Genomic DNA, 20,277 nt, shown 5'->3' with positions numbered 1-20,277 from the left:
GGGGTGAGCCGGGCAGTGCCGGGGGGGTGAGCCGGGCAGTGCCGGGGGGGTGAGCCGGGCAGTGCCGGGGGGGTGAGCCGGGCAGTGCCGGGGGTGAGCCGGGCAGTGCTGGGGGGGTGAGCCGGGCAGTGCCGGGGGGGTGAGCCGGGCAGTGCCGGGGGGGAGCCGGGCAGAGCCGGGCAGTACCGGGGGGGTGAGCCGGGCAGTGCCGGGGGGGTGAGCCGGGCAGTGCCGGGGGGGTGAGCCGGGCAGTGCCGGGGGTGAGCCGGGCAGTGCTGGGGCAGAGCTGGGGGGGAGCCGGGCAGTGCCGGGGGTGAGCTGGGGGAGCCGGGCAGTGCCGGGGGTGAGCCGGGCAGTGCTGGGGTGGAGCCGGGGGGGGAGCCGGGCAGTGCCGGGGGGGAGCCGGGCAGAGCCGGGCAGTACCGGGGGGGTGAGCCGGGCAGTGCCGGGGGGGTGAGCCGGGCAGTGCCGGGGGGGTGAGCCGGGCAGTGCCGGGGGGTGAGCCGGGCAGTGCCGGGGGGTGAGCCGGGCAGTGCCGGGGGGGTGAGCCGGGCAGTGCCGGGGGGGTGAGCCGGGCAGTGCCGGGGGGGTGAGCCGGGCAGTGCCGGGGGGGTGAGCCGGGCAGTGCCGGGGGGTGAGCCGGGCAGTGCCGGGGGGGTGAGCCGGGCAGTGCCGGGGGTGAGCCGGGCAGTGCTGGGGCAGAGCTGGGGGGGAGCCGGGCAGTGCCGGGGGTGAGCTGGGGGAGCCGGGCAGTGCCGGGGGTGAGCCGGGCAGTGCTGGGGTGGAGCCGGGGGGGGAGCCGGGCAGTGCCGGGGGGGTGAGCCGGGGGGGTGAGCCGGGCAGTGCCGGGGGGGTGAGCCGGGGGGGTGAGCCGGGCAGTGCCGGGGGGGAGCCGGGCAGTGCCGGGGGGGTGAGCCGGGGGGGTGAGCCGGGCAGTGCCGGGGGGGTGAGCCGGGCAGTGCCGGGGGGGTGAGCCGGGCAGTGCCGGGGGGGAGCCGGGCAGTGCTGGGGCAGAGCCGGGCAGTACCGGGGGCTTCAGCTGTGCCAGGACACACAACCTCACCAGGGGATGGATGGCGGAAACAGGACAGATGTGTACTTAGCAGAGCTGTAAAATGTCAGGATTTTCTGGTGGCGTTTTCAATGAGCTATAAAATTCTGTTCTTATCAGGTGACTGCTTCTTGACATTCCCTTCTTGGGAGAAACATGTGCATTATGTTGACTTAGTTAATCCATGCTGTATGCAGGGATAATTCTACATTTGTAAGTTCAGCTAAAGAACAGTTGTGCTCCTTAGGTCAACAAGGCCAAGTTGTCTTTATCTAGTGTTTCTGCTAATGTATTGATCAGTCCCACTTGATTTATATCAGCTCTGTATTCACCGCCTCTACCACTCAAACCCCACAAACAACTCGGAAATTAAAATGCATCCTGATGGGGACTATCCCAGCAAAGAGAGTCTGGAGCTGTTGTTCACTGTGCATTTGGCATGGAAGGGGAGGCAGTGGTGCTGGATGGGAGGATTGAGGCAGAGCAGGAATCTACCTTGCCATGTGCTGCTCAGTGATTTGAGGATTGGGTCTGAGGTTGGTCTCTTGTAGCCTTTTTAAGATGCTTGTTGAGCAGAACAAATACAAATGTTTTTCAGGAATACCAACATTTTGCATTTTCCTTGTTTACGAAAGACCTTTTTTTAATTTTTTTAAAATTTTTTTTGTGTCATGGTAGTTCTGTGCTAATTGGTTTCTTTGGTTTCATCACAGATTTTCTTATTCTTTTTGTGCCTCAGGCAGCTTTTAGGTAACTTAAAAATTTAGGCAGCTTGTAACTTAAAAATTAAAATGATTAATGAAGTGATAAGGGGTTATGAATATCAAAGTACTTTGTTGCATTGGTAACTACTTGGAGCTTGGTTTGCAGTTACACCACCAGCCAGCCTGAAGGGTTTAATGTATTGATTCAGTGTGATTGAACAAGAATACAGAGTTGTAAAGTTTCTTTTGTTGGTAAAGCAAACAGCATGACTCTGCATATGGCACAAAAACATACTTTGTTAGTCACGTTTAGGACCTTTGCCTAATCTTGAAAACTCTTGATTATTCCCTTATGGTTGTTAGGTTTGTAGATGATAAGCTGGTGAAGAATTAAGCTGGTTTAGTTTATCATGCTGCTTCAGAAACATTATCCTTATTACTTCTGCCTATTGCTGTGTAGTACTCACTTGTGTTTCAGAACTGGCCAGAGGAAACAGCTTCTAGTGGTGGGAGACTGAGCCTGACAGGGTGAAGGGGGTTGTATTTGCTATGTAAATGTTACGTTGCATTTTTACCCTGCTCTGCAGGGAAATTATTTGTTGCAGATTCCTCATTCCAATGTTAGCTAGTCCTGCTCCCTTGGATGGAAGCAGTTTTGTCATTAGGAGCCAGCTAGAGGTTTTGTTTAAAATAGGAAACATATCTCTCCTGAGTTTCTGTAAATGAAGGAAATCGAAAGACTTTTGAAAGGATGCAGGAAAACTTCTAGCTTTAGAAGTATTTTCTTTCCAGTGACAGAGTATCCTTGATCATCTTTGTTGTGATTTTGAAAAATTACTTACATTCATAACAGTGTAATACACTATTAAAGCAGAAAGGAGTAGCATAAAACCAAAACTAAAACTGCATTTATGACCAATTCTCTGGAATGTGTAAATGCCTGAAAGCTCAGCACATGTTTTTCTCCTGTCAGCACAGGAAGCTGGGCGCAGTGTGCTGAGCGCTCTGTCCTGGCATGGCAAGGGCAGCAGTGCGTGCTCCAGCTTGCCAGTGAGAGCAGCTCTTGGTTGTGTGCTCGTCCTGGAATCCAGTAAGCAATTAGCAACTGCTGAGAGATCACTGGCATCTAATTTGAAGAGAAATTTGCAGTAAGATAGGAAACGTCCTACAGCAGTGTGCAGTTTGAGGGAGAGGGGAGAGGAAACTCGGTAAAATGCAAAATAGTGGGTAGTGAACAAATGCACTGCTTTTTGGAGTAAGTGTAAAAGCACAGGAGACTTGCTGCAGCACATGGCTGTATTTTAAGGCTCAAGGTACAGACATCACCCGGAATGCCCCAGTCTCTTTGGAGGAAAATGATGCTTTAGAGCAAACTTTAAAATTTCAGACTTGAAGGTCCACCTTAATTGCGAAAGTTTGCAGTCAAGGTAACAAACTCATTTTTTTGAGAAAATTACCAGTAAACAAATAAAAGCACATACCCTCTGCAATTAAACTCCTACTGTTGGATAGAAAAGTACTGAGGAAGTTTTTATTCTTCCTTCTTAGAAGGACTATAGCCAATAGTTTTGAGGTCTTGGACACATTACCTTCATGCAAAGCTATGTCCTTCTTCAGGCAGGAGAGGTGGGTGAGACAGTGATTCCCTTGCTCTCTGTAGTTAGGCAGCAGTGCTGCACACTGCCAGTTTCCATTCTGGAATTGTGCTTTTCCCAGCCCTGAGCTAATGGATTGTAGGACAGTGTCTAACTCTCCCATGCCAAAGAAAAATGAGAAAGTAGAACTTTAAAATGCTATTTTATTAACTGCCTCCAGTCTCTTGTTGAGAAATTATATGACAAGATATTGCTCATAACTTATGTGGACATACATGATTTGGGATACTGAGTGAAATAACATTCAAGGGGAACTGTGAATAGGTACAGAAAAATGCTGCCTACTCTCCTCAAAGTGCGTTGTTGTTGCTGTGTTGCCTTTTCCTCGGATTGTTTCAGTCAGAAAACGCAGACTTTCAGAATTCTCCTCAGAGTTAACAGAAAAAGTTCCCCGGCTTTCTTTTCCCAGACTTTGTGTCTCCCTCCACCCTGGTGCATTTCTAGCACAAAGCAGTCCTTGCTTGTGTTTTGTTCATGAGTTTTCCCTGCAGCTCTTACAACCTGCCTGTGAGCCTGCCTGTTTTGTGAGTCATTAGATCTCCTTTGATCCCATTTCTTCTTGTTTCATTTATTTCCCTGCTTATTCAATTTAATTTTATACCAATACTATCTCGTTATGGGAAGTGTTTTTTAGTATGCTTGCTGTGAATGATGTACTGTAGTAAAAGATAGCAAATATAATTTTAAGTACTGGCAGGATATTTCAGTTGGCTGCCAAAGCAGGGGATGTCTGAAAAGCAGAAATGTCAGCAGTGGCCATTGAAATGTAAATTAAATGCTTAATGTGACCTTTCTGTGAGTGTTTGGGTCTCTTGTTCTTTCTCCCTTTCTCAGCCGTGTGCACATCACTGAAGCAACATTAAATCACCTAGGCAAAGCTTATGAAGTAGAAGAAGGGAATGGACACCTGAGGGATCCTTACCTTGAATCCATGAATATCAAAACCTACTTAGTGGTCGATCCAAGGGTATGTATTTGTTTTTGAACATATATATTTATTCAAGTACACATTATAAGTACACATTGCAAGTACATAGATTTCTGTGATGCATACAGCTATTTCATTCAGGAGCAGAAATAAAGCATGGTGTGAGTCGCCTGAGTAGCTTGGATTTGAGAGTTCAGATCTGAAAGCACATCCTGCTTTTTTTATGATATGCCTATTACATTGAAGGTAATAAGCATTATGCTGACAACTGTCATGTGTCCCACTTAGAGTAAAAACACATATTTAATTATGTATTTGTGTGAAGTGTCTCAAAAACCCAGGTCAAAAGATGAGGATGAAGGAATGAAAGAATACCTGTACTATGTGGCTACTTGCAGCTAAAATATTCCCTGTAAAATAGCATCAGACATCTTCCTCACTATCCAAAAAGTAAGATTCACCTTCTTTTCAGGGTCTAAAGTTAGCAACTGTGGGTTGTTCCTTTAGAGCCTGGAGTATTTTGGAGTATTGCTGTTTTGAATTGTTTTGTGGTCAATGAGTAAAATGCTTCAAATGAAAAAAGAATGCAGATGAGAAACTTCTTTCCTTCCTACAGGAAGTAGCCTATCTCTACAGGAAGGAGCAGCATAGAGCCACTTTTAATTAGCAAGAACTCAATCTTACCTTGGATACATTTTTCAATACTGCAACCCCCCCACCCAGTTGCACATAGCACTTTTCTGAGAATGAGGACCTATGTCTACTAAAATGGGCTTTGCTCCCTTGAATGTCCTTGTGAAACGTTAGAGAATTATCAGTCATTGATGTCTCAGTTTATTCTGTAGTTTTAGCTTCCCTGTAGTTCTGCAAGGATATTGCTGTACACCCTGTCTGTACTGTCTGACTCAGCACCTGTGACACAGGAGTATAATCTAGTGTGGAGTCTGTAATTTGTGGGATCTTACAACCACTGTTTTGATACACCCCAGCTCAGGAATTTGGCACCTTTTTTTCCCTGCTGTAGTGCTGACTGCAAGGAAACTATATTTGTTCATAAGATCCTGTGAGCCCTTGCATCACTGTAAATAAACCTGGAAGTTTGACTGTTGCAAGTGAAATCTCCTAAAGGCAGCTGAAGCAATTAATTGTGTGTGCTGTGATTTGCTTTAGCTCACGTTAATTAGATGACATAAAAGAGTTGAGGTTGGCTGACATGTTGCTGATGCGTTCAGAGACCGCAAACCAGTGAGATTTGTATAGTCCTACGCTGCTCGATACCCAGACCTTCAGCATTTTGTGATTTGTCTGAATTTCTGTTCACTACACGAGCCGTTTTCTTTCTGTTAGTCCAAACAATGCCTATCGAACAATCACCTCCCCAAAACCCGAGTGAACGACGGGCTGAAGATGCGCGCGTCCGTGCGGATGACGCGGTACCTGGAGTCCTGGGGAGCAGCCCGGCCCTTCGCCCACCTCAGCCACAGGGAGAGCGTCAGCAGCGACTCTTCCAGCTCCCAGGGCAGGCGCAGAAAGGTCAGCTCTCGGCTGGGCATTGGCAGCCTGCGATTGCAGCCTGCTCCTGCTGCCCGTGCTGTGAAACTCACGACGTGTTGCGCCTTCTGTGGCTCAGTGTCTGCTCTTGCCCCTTGGTGTCCAGTGTGCACGCAGAACGGAGAGGGTGTCTGTGCAACAGCTCTTTCTGTCAGAACTTAGCCATGTTCAGACTGCCAATCTCTCCAGCATACTATAATCACAGTTTATCTTCAGAGCAAAACTATCTGTTTTTTTGCTATTGTTCTTCCATCTTGAGATCCTGCCTAGTACATGTGGTTTTTAAAAAAAAAAAAAAAAAAAAAAAAAAAAGACAGATGCACTCAATACTTATTTGAAATGTATAGAAAATAAATAGTCCCTCCACATGCTCTCCCTGCACCTGGATTTTATCTGTAAACAATTTTTAAGATCAATAATTCCTAAGGTTTTTAAGATTATTTTAAAATATAAGAAAACTAACTTTTCCTTCCATCTTCCCTTCCTGAAAGCTGGAAGTAGGAGATATGTATGCTTTCAGCTGTGGCAAATTTTAATTTAAACATCCATCCATTCAGGTGTGTGGAAGTGGTTTCCAGTCTGCTTGCCTCTGCTGGTGCTTGCTTAGTTATTTTGGTGTATAGAGAAAAAAATGAGAGGGAAGATCTTTTTTTTTTGTCAGAAAACACACATCTCTAACTTGTTAAAGCAGAAAATATTGCTGGAAACAATTGATTTTTATAAACATTTCTGTTTGGGAATGGTTCTTGATTTATTTTATTTTTGAATAAAAATGGTTTTGGCAGTTTCTTGATGTTTGTTTCCCATAGTTGTTGGCTATTCCAAAGAGTGTGTAACTTAGCCTTAATTCCTATTTTATTTAGGAAATACCTTTGTGTTCCACTGGGCGCCAGAGAACTTCAGATAGGTTTGTCAAGTACCTTCTTTTCTTTTTTATTTGTGCTCCTGTGCTGCTGTTGCAGTTCAGTGTGCTGTAAGGATGTGATCATTTGGGTGATTAATCACTCTGTGTATGGTAGCCCTGCCTTAGGAAGGTTAAGATAAATCTTTAGCCTTTAGAAGATTTCTCAGTTCATGTTTGTTATTGTTAGCAGACTCTGCAAGGAGCTTTTACTGTCTCCCCAGTCATTCAGGTTCCATTTTGCTTGCTGTGCTGCAGCAGAGTGGGAGGGAATTGGGAAGGGAGAGCCCTAAAGAACAGTGGAAAGATTTGGGTTTGGTTAGTGTTGTTAATGTTTGCCATTACACTGTGACAAAGAGCTGTCATTTACAATGGCACCTGTAGCATTGAGTTAAATGAGGAGCTGATTTTCAGTTGTGGAACATTCCCTCAGTTTGTCAAAAGCTTGAAAAATGCATGATTTGAGTAACTAGAGAAATGCTTAGTAAAGTGCTCATGGGTGTATTTTTTAATCAGTTTGGAGCATTCTGGTTTAACTTTTCCCTGGAAGCTTGCCCCACTGTGTGCTGAGAAAGCATGCTGTGTACCCTTACTTGTTTCTGAGTAGCATTTGTCACACAGACTTAATTTCATCCTCAGAAATTCATCTCAGAAGGGAAGGATAGAGGAAGACATTTATGATGAAATGATGTCAACCATTGAAGGCCTCAGTTCAACTACGTATGCAGTACTTTAATTTATTCTTCATCTTTTCTTTGAGATTAACTTGCATTCTAAATTTAAGCCTAGATATAAAATCTACGTATGAAGTTACCAGGATTTTTGTCTTGCTTTTTTTTTGTCTTTGTTTTTTATTTAGTTTCTTTTTTGATTTAATTTGAATATAAATGTTACTGCATTATTTAGCAAGAAGCCAGTGATCAATCTTGCTGTTCAGTGTTTTCTTTGTTAAAACAAGAGATTTAATGAAATGGGATGCTGTCCTGAACAAAAATCTACATATAAAGTCAAACCAGTTTTGTGGGTAATAAAGTTGCTTTAGTATCTGGTCCATTGAAGGTAAATGGTCTGTCAGGGGCAGGTAATTCCTTTGGCACTACATGTACATTTAAAAGCAGACAAATATAGGCAATGGTGGTGGTTTGGGTTTTCTCTTTTTTTTTTTCTTTTTTTTTCTTTTTTTTTTTTTGGTTTTAATTTAAAGTACAATATTTAAATTGTTAAATTGCTGAAACACTGAATTTGAGAAGAAAAACTCTTTATTTAATCTAAATTCTAGGAAGGCTGTGCCTCAGGTACTCCTAATAGGAGTCTGGTTTTATTTAGGGAATGTTTTGGAGGCTGTGAGCCCTCTCTGATATCTGCTGTTACACTTTCCTATTCGTAAGCCTTCGGGAAGATTTGGAGCTACATTTTTCATGTAGATGGCAGATATTGCTGTCTGAGTGTTGTGGATCTGCCTGTCAGATGAGTAAGAACATAACCACTGGTTTGTTCTGCTGTGAAACATAAAGACCTTGCAGGAGCATCAGATGTGTGTTGGGAGGGTCTCAAGTGCAGCGATGATTTTGTGTCCTGTCCTTGGCTCTGTTGCCCTGATAACCCCTGTCTCTCTCTGGCTGCAGCCCATGGTGTGGCAGATCAGATGACTTCTGTGGATTCTCACTGATCTTTGCAGAACCTGGTCTTGAAAAAGAGGTTGGTAAGAGCAAAGTAGTAACCCTTTTTGGTCTTCAATTTGCCATTCAGAGCAGCATAAGAATATGTTTGAACCTTTTCATTCTGAAACTGGGTTCTGGAGCTGACTGCACATTGTAAGAGGCTTCTGGTAACTAATGGAAAGAACATTTCAGGAGTCATTTGAACTGGTCATTCTTCCTTAAGAATACAAATTCTGATCTTAAACAAGATTGTCTCTAATCTGTTGTCAAATTCCTGCCGTAAGGGAGTTAGTGGAGTTTGATAATTTCTCTATATAAACTATTTCCCTCAAAAGTAATGAGATTTAAAGAGGAAAAAAAAGGGATTTCTGCATCCTTAATGAAAACACTTTGTTTTCTGTGGCTGTTTCATTGTAGATATAATGTTGGTAATTGTTAGGTGCAATGTAGTTTTTCTGTTTGAATAACTACTGTTAAATTTACTGTGCTGTGGATATAGTTAATGGTGTGGGTCTATACACACACTTTAGGCTTATTTCTGTGTATATCCTTTCTTGATAAGGATTTTGGCCATGGGTATCTGTGGAGAGCTGATTTAAATACTGCCTGCATTTCCCTTTAGGTTGGAAATTATCCTTTGGACTGGGCTGTTTATCTTGAAAGATGTTCAAGTATTGTGGTTTTTGTTTTTTTTTTGGTGGTGGTCTTCTTTTGTTCTGTTTTAGTCCTGGGTGTATTTTTAATAATACAGTATAAACTTGTATATATGTATCATCTCAAGGATGTAATAAAATTAAGAAAAAACACCCCTGAAATGACCCTGATGCTTTGTTCTGTGTTTCAGTATCGCACCATTCCTATTCTAAAACTCAAGAGTTACTTCGTGTGTGCCAGTTTTGTGTTCCTCTGTATATTTGTGATCCAGATGTTTATCATGCCAAAGTAAGTGCTGGTATTTTAATTATTTATAATTAAATTTAACCAGCAGCTAAAGATGAACCTCGTGCATGAAACCTTTTGGAGTTCCTGAGGGGTTAAATTTAAGAAACGTGTATTACCTGATGATAAAGGAATGCATAAGAGCCAAGATACCAGTATGAAAATAAAATAGAAATATTTCTTCAATATTTTGTTTGCTTAGTTCACACAGGGAGGTGGTCAATTAAGTAAGAAATACTATTTTATAGGAACAGTTGGCTGTAAGGACACTGAGCAGTAGAAAAATGGGATTTAGCTGGTTAAACTGAGATCCTTCTCTGCAGAGCTCCAAGGAGGCAACTTGGAGGTGCTGGTCACTCCTCTGAGAAAGCAGAGGATGGATAATGCTGAAGTTTATGGCATCTTTGTTTCTTGTGGCTGTTGCATTGCAGTTTCCATGTGGTTTATGCACAGGGCAGTGGCTCAGGCCATCAGGAGCAGAATCTCTTAAAACAGCTTGTGCAACAGAGCAACCATAACCTGTGTGATGCCATGGGCATTCAGTGCTATTTGAAGAAAAATAATATTTAAACGTGGATTTTAAAGTGCTTTCTTCTTATTTTTAGAACTGCAAAACTGGGAATTTCCTTTGGAGTTGTTGCAGTCATAATTGTGCTTATTTTGTTTGTGTGCTTTGCTGAGAAATGTCTGGTAAGTTCATTTTTAAAAAACACTTCCTATTTTCAAAAGTGGATGGATATACTTCAGCAACTTGGTCTGCCTTTTAGGCTGATGAAATTTACTAATTTCAATAGGAGTTACAGGAGCCTTGAACCTCAGGTTACCAGAAGATTCCATTGCCTGAGATAGATTTCCCTTCAGACAGATTTTCATGTCTGAAAATTCTCACAGTAGTTCAGAACTACTTGGGTGCAAGACTAGATGGGTAGGAAGGAGGATGTGGGGTTGGTTTTTTTAAAAAGTATTTTTGTTTTTGTTTGTCATTAATAGTAATTTTGGTTGTAAATATTGTTATCCTCTATGCTGGAAAAAATTCTGAAATAAGTTGGAACCGAAGATCAGTTTTCATAATAATTTATGAAGTGTAACAAAAATTACAAACATGAATAATTTATTGGCAACAATTTCATGGCTGTTAGAATTCCAAATTCACCATTACATCAATTAGGACACTTTGCACTTGTAGTTCCTTTTTCTTTGCATTATTAAACACGTGCAATTACTGCTTGAAAATACATAGTGACAAGAGAGAGCCCATAGTGATGGAGAGTTCAGTGATACAGAGTTAAAAAAAAAAAAAAGTCATTTTCAGTTTAAGAACTTCCTGGTAAGCAGGGTAGGGAGAGGGAAGAGATTTTAGAATGCTCCTTGCACTCATTAAACCTGCACTGTGCCAGAGCACCACTGCACTGCAGTCTCTTAAAAAATAAGAGACAATTGTACTCAGGACATGGGATAAAGATTTATGACTCAATTGTATGGTTGGACAGATGTATGGATTTTATGTATGTGTGGCATTTATATTTGTGGATAGATGGATTTTTACATATATGTCTGTGGAGAGAGAGGGGTGTGTGTATATCCATTAATATGTTTTTTCTACATGTGTAGAAACACACAAAGAAAACAGAAAATTCCAAGACTGCAGTTGTATCAGACTTGAGTTTTATGCTGGGAGGGTTTTAGTGCAGCATCATGGAATAATGCTTGCAGTCATTAAAATTATATGCTTTACTGCATTTTTTTCTCTCTAGCAACAATTGGAGGATATAGGGATGGCAAAAATGGGGACTGTCTAGGGTTGATTTTGATTTAGTAATCTGAAAATTTAGTTCCAAATATAACATCATAGCTCTGTAACTAAAAAAAAAAACAAAAAAACCACCAAACAAAAAAACCCAACACTTTTACTGCACTTTTATTAGCTTTTCTCTAGATCTTTCAAACAGACCAAAATTCTGTATTATTAAAGCACAAATTCAGAAAATTTTGGCACCCAACCCCTTTGAAAAAAGGAAGAATTGTCTCTGTTTTCAGTTGGGGAAAGGTGTTACACATTGACTCTGAATGACAAGATTCAAAGTTCTAAATTAGAATTCCAGTGAAGGCTCTTGACTCTCTCCTTCAGAAAAAAGGTCAGCTTTATATTTAGAAATATTTCTTCCCCTGTATCAAAGTGTTATCCCTGTTATTAATTGTGTTTTCAGAAGTGCTGCTCAGATCAGTGGCCTCTCCTTCACCATCTGTGTGCTGTCTCAGAAAAGGTGGAAACAATGCCTTTACTCAGGCTGCCTTTAGCATTCATCACTATAGCTTCCTTGCTCATTATAGCCATTTTTAATTTGGTAAGTAATCACATTAATTGATTAACTTACTGTAAAATCTGCAGTTTAAGTAACTTCCTGCATTCTTTTCATCAAGTACCAGTTTTGCTGCTTTTCCTAATGCCTGATTTGCAACATGAGATGATTGCACAGGGATAGTGCATGATGGCAATTAAAGGCATTAAAAAGAAAAGCTCCTAGTTTGTGAAACTGAAAGTACGTGTGATAAACTTCAGTTCTAGTTTATACCACCTTTTCTTGTTTTCAAGATGGCACTGAAAACAACTCTTTATTGTAACCCTCATCACTAAGATGTTTTTCTGCTTTTTTAATGTAGCTTTAAATGTTTGGCAGTGGCAGGCAGCGCTTTAAGCAGTTCACTGTGGTATTTCCACTCACTGATAGTAATGGGGATAAGGGAGGGAAGAACACAGCTTGGTTCTCTAATAGCAAAGGCATTGAGGATAGGTACTGCTGGAGTAAGGTGGAAATGGCATCTGTCTTTTAAATTTAGTTTGAGTATTATATTGCACCTGGGGTATGTACATTTGAATAACTGTGCTGTGTTTTTTATTTAAACAACCTCTGTGTGTTAACAGGTCTACCTTACTCATAGTTAACTACTAAAACTGTTGTCCTCCTGATCCCACGTGTTTGTTTGCCTTGCCATTCTTCTGATTCCACAGGGAGTTCATTCTGAAAGCAATACTGCAGAAAATGCTTAATTTTCTTCCGTAGGGTGTTTTTTCTGCTGGCTTAGGTCCTTGAAATGATTCACAGTGGTGTCATGTGACCACCACAAGAGACAGCCTGAAAGAAAACATGAACAGCAGCTGTGAAACTGGGGGGTGAGACAAAAACACGTTTGTGCCAGATAGCTGCTAAATTAACATAGTCATAATGTAAAACTTTACCCCCATTTAGAAAATAAGTAAATTTTAACCTTCTTGCAGCTTGTGTGTGCCTATGTGTTTAATACAACTACATGGGGTGCCACTGTATTTTGACATAAAGACAACCAGATCAGCACTCTTTGTAAAATACATGGAGAAAAAAAAAAAATCAGTGATTACCTTCTAATAAGTTTGTATGGTGGTTTTATTGATGTGATGTGTTTTGTGGTTTTTTCTTCCTCCCCTTCAATAAATCAAGACTGCCGAAAAGAACAAGCCTGCCAACTTTACTGGATCAAATGACCTGAGTGGTACCACCTATGTGAGTAGAGTACCATCTTAATTTCTGGGATTGAAATGAAATGAATCTTGGATGGTGGGTATAGAATCATAGGACATCCTGAACTGAAGGGGACCCACAAGAATCATCAAAATCCAACTCCTATCATGTAGATGGATGGCAACATTTTATTGCCATTTTATTTATCTATCTATCTATTTATTTATTTATTTATAAAGATAAGGTTTGGCTTTATTTTTTTAATTGTTGAACATAAAGACTTGCTAATGACACAAAACAGTTTTAAGGGGTGTTTTGTATTTTTACATATGGCTTTGTTGTGCATCCTTTAGGGATTTTCAGAAGTCTGGAGTATTCATTTATAAAAAATGAGTTTTGGTTTATTTAGGTGTCACAGGATATTTGAAAGGTGTTCTCTAGCATTTCTGTAAGGGTAAATTAATCACTTACTAGTGACACAGAAGTATTATTTCACTTTTTCTGTCTGTAGTGCCAAAGTAGTGTTCTGTTTTAAGTTCATCCAAATGTTTGGGATGCTACTTTGTCACCTGGCTATCCCTTTAGATAGTGGACATATTTTTGAATTACGTGCAGCAGGTTGTGTGAGGAGCCTTTCATTCAGGTGCTTATGACAAATGATAAGTTAGACATATGAAATGCACATTGTACTCATCTGGTAATTTTTTGTCTTGCATGTTTGTAAATCAGACTTTTGGAAACACAACTCATTCCTGCATAGAGGAAACTGTAAGTAGTGAATGCATCTTACTTAAGCCTGATCTTTGAATGTTGTGTTTATTACTGACAAACGGCAGGTTCTGTTGCTGTATAAAAGGCAGCTTTTTAAGGTGTCTGACAGCAGAAAAAATCTTCATGAAATCAAGATTATTCAGCTGCTGCTGTTGTGCTGAATCAAGTATGGCTTTGCAGTTTTTAGAAATTTCAGACTTAGAAGCAGGTCTAAAACTTTAAGAAAAAGTCAGCAGAACAGGGTGATGATAATATTTGAGTCTGAAAGATGAGAGCTATACTTGTGAGTGTCCCAGTAAAGTGTGTTTACGGAGTAAAAGGGCTTAAGTGGCTGAGAGACCTCTGTTGGTGTTCTCTACAAATTAGTTCCTTTCTCAGAGGTTTGGCTTGAGGGAGAGTGGTATCTTTTGGAGGCAGACACAATGCCTTTAGGATGACAGAATTGGTGTAATGTGTTATATGTGGGCTCTGATTAGGAGTTGTTCGGGTCGTTCAATTCAGCAGAAATATTAATTATTTAGCCAAGAATCTCACAGTTCTGTGGTAGACCTGTGCTGGGTGGGAAAACTGCTTTGTGCATAAAGAGACATGAATTCTTGAGGAGCAGAACCTGAGGTAATTTTGGAGCTGCCCGTAGACTAAAGTGTGGCAGCTCACAGCTGTGCCCGTGGCTGCCCGCAGCAATCCCGTCTGCACCACACACTTGGTACCGTGTTTGGTGCTGCCAGCTGCGGGCTGCAGGTGCATGCTGACACCATGCCTGAGCTGGGATCCCCTGGCAAAGTGCTCAGTAATTCCATGATGGGGATAGTGGCCATTGCTTGATAATGCTTGCTAGCATCAAAGTTCTTGTGAAGGAGCTGTGTCTAAGGCTGGGTCAGCACTCATGGTCTCCACGTGCTACTGGTGTGGGAGGGGAGAATGGGGTATCTGCTTTGGGTTACAATGAGAAAGCAGAGTCAGAATAGGATTAGAGTGCTGGACTTGCTGGTTCAATAGACTATAAACCTACTTTAGATTAGTCTTGAGCTTTACATAAATAATCGCTTAATTAAGAAACTTCAGGAGATAAATTCTCAACACTTCAGTTTTTATCTAGCATTGCTTACTTATGTTGATTTGTTTTGTTTAAATATTTTTGTTTACCCATAACTAATTAAAAAAGTAAACTAAAATCAATATTTAGTTCATCCTTTTAGCACCATTAAAAATACAGCTTTAAGTGATTGCAATTTCTTTGTTTTAAATTGCGGTGACCATAAACTCAGAGCATTTGCTGTGGTTTGAACATCTCTTAGACATAAGTTCTGAATAATGCAAAGTCTCTTTACATTCCTCTTTTACAGTATTATGCTTACTGCTGTATATTGGGGTTCATTGCCTGCTCAGTGTTTCTTCAAATGAGCTTCGAACTCAAAGTTCTCCTCCTGTCCATTGCTGTGACTGTCTACCTCATCATTTTTAATACCCTTCAGCACAAAGACATCTATGGCAACAGTACCAGGTGCACTGTAAAGTTTCTCATCCTTTAATGTTTCATTTAAGGAAGTGTTAGATTTTGTGCACTTACATATTTTGAATATATGAATACTGAAATAACAAAGTCATGTAAGCTGGACACTGCAAACCTTTCTGTAAAGTTAACAACATGGAAATACTATTAGACCAGGTCACCTTTTTTTTTTTTTTCTTTTTAAAAAAATGTATGTTCTCTGAAAAAATTCTGTAATGTGGCTTCTGAGATCTCTAAAAGCCTTGGATTGCAGTAAGGACTAGGGAGTAGAATATTAATGTCATAGTAAGGTTGATCTTAAGTTATGAAGAAAAACCTTGCTAAAAGTCTGAGGCTCAAGCTGTGCTAGTGAGACCTTGGTAGTCAATAGGATGGTGAACCCTTCATGTACTAACCTAAGTGCTGGTATTTTGAAAAGTAACAGCAGTTTACCTGATCTAATTGCAGAAACTGAAAATACTGAAGAGAAATCACATGCAAAGGCTTTACTGTTAGTTTTTAAGGCTTTCTCAGATTCCTCAGCATAGTCTCATAGCTGAAGATTAGAATACATTTATTTTGCAGGAGCTGTAACCTGTCAGCACACCTTATAAAAGCTTGAGTGAACTTATTCATATGATAAGAATTTAATTTGCATTTGTAGAAAGTAAGTGATGTGGTAAGACTGATCTTACTATGAAATATGAATGGTGATTCAGATACAGGTATGATTTAACTGCTGTCTTTGTCTTAGGAATTCAGGTTTTTATTTTGTTATTGTCATCCCTTGCACAAATAAGAAAGTTTCTTTTCCCACCTCAAGGTTTTGTGGGCTGTATTTTTTGTAAAGTGATGTGGGATGGGAGCTGAAACTCAGTCTGGTGGAAATTAAGATGGCTCCATTAAGATAAAGCCATGTTTACTTGAACATCTCACTACAAGAGCTACTGAACAAGGTTTCAACACCCAGTGTGTCCTGATGTGAAAGGCATCATTCCATGTGTTGAGCTGGCTGATCATCCTTTCTCCTCGATAGGACAGGACCTGTCCCAGCCAGCCACTGGCACAAATGAACAGGGACACTGTGGGGCACGTCGGGACAGACACCCTCTCCTCCTCACCTCCCACCCCAGCCCTCCATCGTGCAGATTCTCTTAAAGCATACAGATGATTTAGTATTACTCTCTTATTTTCAGGTTTTTCATCAAAGAGCCAAGGATAATGACCAATTTATATCTGGTTCTGTTTTACATAACCCTAGTTTTACTTGCAAAACAGGTACGTATTTAAAACGCAATCACGGAGTTCCTTTACTTGCAGCGAGTTGATTTAAATAAAATGCAGAAGTGTTGTGTGCTCTAAATTAGTGTATATTTTTATCTTTTCTTAATATTTGGGTTTTGCAGATAACATACTTGTAATTAGTTTTTGGTAATGAAAAAAAATTTTCTGTGAAAGGATGGGAACATTTTTCTAGTTTTCAACAGTGTTCACATCACAGATGTGAGAACTTCCTGGTTCTTCCAGTTTTGATCTATCTGTATATAACAGTATTCATGTGAAATCAACATAGCAATTGAAGATAAAAATAATCATATCACTAAAGTGTCATTTTGGTAAATACACCTGATGGTATCGAATGACATTTGGTCTTAGTGGCTGCTTCATATTTTTCTGACCTCTGCTCTCAAATCCCATTTTTCGTAACTGTATAGACTCAAAAGGCCATGAAGAAACCATTGCTACTGCACTTCTTGAGAAAATTGCCTAATATTTTTCCGTGAGTTATTTTATGGATTTAATTTGTCATATTTGATCTCTTTGCAGATTGATTATTACTGTCGACTGGATTGTCTGTGGAAGAATAAGTTTAAAAAGGAACATGAACAATTTGAAACTATGGAGAATGTTAACAGGCTTTTGCTGGAAAATGTACTTCCAGCACACGTTGCTGCATATTTCATTGGAGAAAAACGAAATGAGGTGTGTTGAGTCTCTCCTGTGTGAAGGACAGCAAATTGGATTTCTGTGATATATAGTACACATGATGTGAAAAAGAACACAGACTATAAACTTCTGCCATCTTTGCCTCTTGTTTGTATTCCAAAACCTTTGTGAACCCAAGAACCTGTTAAATAGATGGCCTCAAAAAAATGGCAACTTTTAGTGTCAGTCCCTGAAATCTTTTCTCAGAAGTAGTAGTTCAGCTTCAGGACACAGTTTAAGTTGGCACAGTTTAATTAATTTAAATACTCTAATTTTAAATGAGATTTATTGCTTTCCAAAGACAGTATTTTACCAGAGAGGCTGGGTCATAGTTTTTAGGGAAATCAGTTGAGGAGCAAACAGTCTCTCCCAGAGAGAAGTTCATTGATAATGATTTTTTTAAAGAAGAAATCTCATTCTGCTGACATGACATCAGGGAGAACAATGCTGTGTCTCAGAAGAGTGACACTGTCCAAGAAGATGAAAATGTTTAAGATATCTTTAAGGAATCTCAGCTTTTCCTTAGGCAGATCCACTTTGTTAATGTTTCTGGTAGAATGAGAGATGTGGTTGACCTCATAGGAAAGCTGTAATTTGATTACTGGTTACAGACAATTATCATGAGTGTGAGTGGGGGAATGTGGCTGCTGACAATGTGTGGGTTTATTGCTTTCCTTTAGGACTGGTACCATCAATCCTACGATTGTGTCTGTGTCATGTTTGCATCAGTTCCAGATTTTAAAGTGTTTTACACAGAATGTGATGTCAATAAAGAAGGCTTGGAATGCTTGAGGCTGTTAAATGAAATCATTGCTGATTTTGATGAGGTAATTAAGCTTCTGTCAAAAATGCATTGGATTACATATTTACTGCAAAATAAATGTTTCACTAGATCTGTAAGCATTAGAGGGGGAAAAACCACTTTTATGCTGTACTAATATTCTGACTTCAGCCTTGCAATCTTGAAAGGTATTTTTTCATCTGGCTGGGATTTTCAAGTACATCATCTAATCCACTGGAAATAAGGTTTGAAAGTCCTGAATTTAAGGACTTTATTTCAGTACTTCAGTGATTTCATTTCTCCTGTGAGTGGGTAGATTAAAACTGTGAAACTAATTCTCAGTATTTTATCCAATCTTCAGTATCAGATTTCTGGTTAAATACTACACTGAAATGTGGTATTAAAAGTCTAAAGTTTCTGTTTTCTTTCCATTCAAACAGCTCTTGTTAAAACCTAAATTTAGTGGTGTTGAAAAAATAAAAACAATTGGAAGCACTTACATGGCAGCAGCTGGTCTCAGTGTTACACCAGGCCAGGAGAACAACCAGGTATGTTGGCTCTGAATCTGCCTTCAGTACCCTGTGGGTGCATAGGTGTGTTCAAAGTAACAAAATGTAACATGATACAAAAAAATAAATCATGAAGGGTGCCTTTCTAAAATACAGGAAAAAATGACAAAATTGTATTGTCTCCTGCTGAATTCATTATTTATCTCCTAGTTCCATTTTATTTCTAAATTAAGGTATTCAGTCTGTAATCCCAGCATACTTTTTACATATTTCATCTTTGATTCCAATAGTTTTAACACAACTAGATGCATAACAGAAGGGCTCTAATAACAGGGGAGTCAAAGAAGGGAGCCAAAGGAAAGGCCATCTCGGAACTGGACAGTAGGCTTTTTGTGACACCTGAGAACTGGCACAGAAGGAGAATCCTCAAGTGCCACATTTGGTCTGAAACTGTCACCCAAGAACAATTAACACAAATTTCTCTGGCTCATTTTCGGTATAGCAGGTTTGCATACGACTTTAAGATGCATATAATATTATACACAAAATATGTAAAATTAAAGCTGAAACCCTAAAGGACAGACATTAATTTGTTATAAAATCAAATCCTATCATGCTTGTTACCTCATAGCCATCCCAGGTGAATTTAATGGAGTTTTGAAATTCTACAGTTCTGCACTCATAAGGATGAGTAGTCTCATAAACACTGCAGTCACTCTAGTACTGCTTTGGAGTAGCAGCCTGACACAGCCTTTTGTATTGTAATTTGATCATTAGTATGTGTTGTGACTTGCACAGGACAGGGAAAGGCAGCACGCTCACATTGGGATTATGGTGGAGTATGGAATTGCCCTGATGAGTAAACTGGATGGCATCAACCGACATTCCTTTAACAACTTCCGCCTACGTGTTGGTAAGGTCTTGGTGTGGGGAACGTGAACTCCACAGCTCAGACAAGTGACAGATGAGCTAGGATGATGTAGGTCCAAGTGCTGAATAGCCAAAGGCAGGATTGTCTGGTCAGCTTTTCAGACAGGCCAAGTTCCTCCACAGATGGGCTTTTTCTCAGCACTGGAGGGAGCAGCAGGAAGAGAGCAACTGGGTGACTTTGGAGGAAATGAAAGATACAGATGAAGGGTGAAGTACCCTGTTAGTGACTGTTGACTCAAGACAGTATTGTCATTACAATGCTTATTTCTGTATATTAAATGCAGAAGAGGAAGAATTTTGCTTTGTGCCCTAGACTTCCCATTTTGCAATGAGTGAATCACTTCACATCTCCTGAGCCTCAGTATGAGTATCTATAGAACAGTACTAATACTGATTGCTAGAAAGGTGCTGCAGAGTTAAGTTCTGGGATGTTTTTTTCCCCTGAAACTACAGTTAACAGTGAAACTGGGAGTCACATCCCTTTCTTCCTCAGTAATGACACCTGCTTGTTTCTGCAGGGATCAATCACGGCCCGGTGATTGCTGGTGTGATTGGTGCCCGGAAGCCTCAGTATGACATTTGGGGCAACACTGTTAATGTTGCCAGCCGAATGGAGAGCACAGGGGAGCTTGGCAAGATCCAGGTAAAACTGTGAGCCTTGCCATGTCCAGGGCATTATTTCTGATTGGTTGGAATTTTGCTTTAATGTGAATAATCAGAAGAATTTCACAAGTTTCCAATTCTTTTCACACAAAGGTCACAGAAGAAACAAGCAAAATACTACAGGAGCTGGGATACTCATGTGAATGTAGGGGACTCATTAATGTCAAAGGCAAGGGAGAACTGAGGACTTACTTTGTTTGCACTGAGACAGCCAAATTCCAAGGCATGGGACTGAACTGAGGCTACAATGAAGTTAAT

At 40.6% G+C, this 20,277-nt stretch overlaps 1 protein-coding gene across 1 annotated transcript in view; it reads left to right on the top strand.

The window, feature by feature from the left end:
• The window catches only part of ADCY7 (adenylate cyclase 7), a 31,119-nt gene extending 10,842 nt beyond the window's left edge, over positions 1-20,277 (top strand). The window contains exons 9-26 of the mRNA XM_062500037.1: positions 4,245-4,377; positions 5,686-5,871; positions 6,753-6,796; positions 7,430-7,510; positions 8,416-8,488; positions 9,296-9,393; positions 9,996-10,080; positions 11,598-11,735; positions 12,867-12,929; positions 13,617-13,655; positions 15,005-15,162; positions 16,347-16,428; positions 16,978-17,133; positions 17,817-17,963; positions 18,358-18,465; positions 19,225-19,339; positions 19,875-19,999; positions 20,113-20,277. Coding sequence (XP_062356021.1) covers positions 4,245-4,377; positions 5,686-5,871; positions 6,753-6,796; positions 7,430-7,510; positions 8,416-8,488; positions 9,296-9,393; positions 9,996-10,080; positions 11,598-11,735; positions 12,867-12,929; positions 13,617-13,655; positions 15,005-15,162; positions 16,347-16,428; positions 16,978-17,133; positions 17,817-17,963; positions 18,358-18,465; positions 19,225-19,339; positions 19,875-19,999; positions 20,113-20,259 — 1,978 coding nt within the window. The 3' untranslated portion in view covers positions 20,260-20,277. The remainder of the gene's footprint in view (positions 1-4,244; positions 4,378-5,685; positions 5,872-6,752; positions 6,797-7,429; positions 7,511-8,415; positions 8,489-9,295; positions 9,394-9,995; positions 10,081-11,597; positions 11,736-12,866; positions 12,930-13,616; positions 13,656-15,004; positions 15,163-16,346; positions 16,429-16,977; positions 17,134-17,816; positions 17,964-18,357; positions 18,466-19,224; positions 19,340-19,874; positions 20,000-20,112) is intronic.

Source organism: Cinclus cinclus, chromosome 11 (genome assembly GCF_963662255.1).
Source record: "Cinclus cinclus chromosome 11, bCinCin1.1, whole genome shotgun sequence".
NCBI lineage: Eukaryota > Metazoa > Chordata > Aves > Passeriformes > Cinclidae > Cinclus > Cinclus cinclus.
This window is presented reverse-complemented; position numbering and strand designations above follow the sequence as displayed.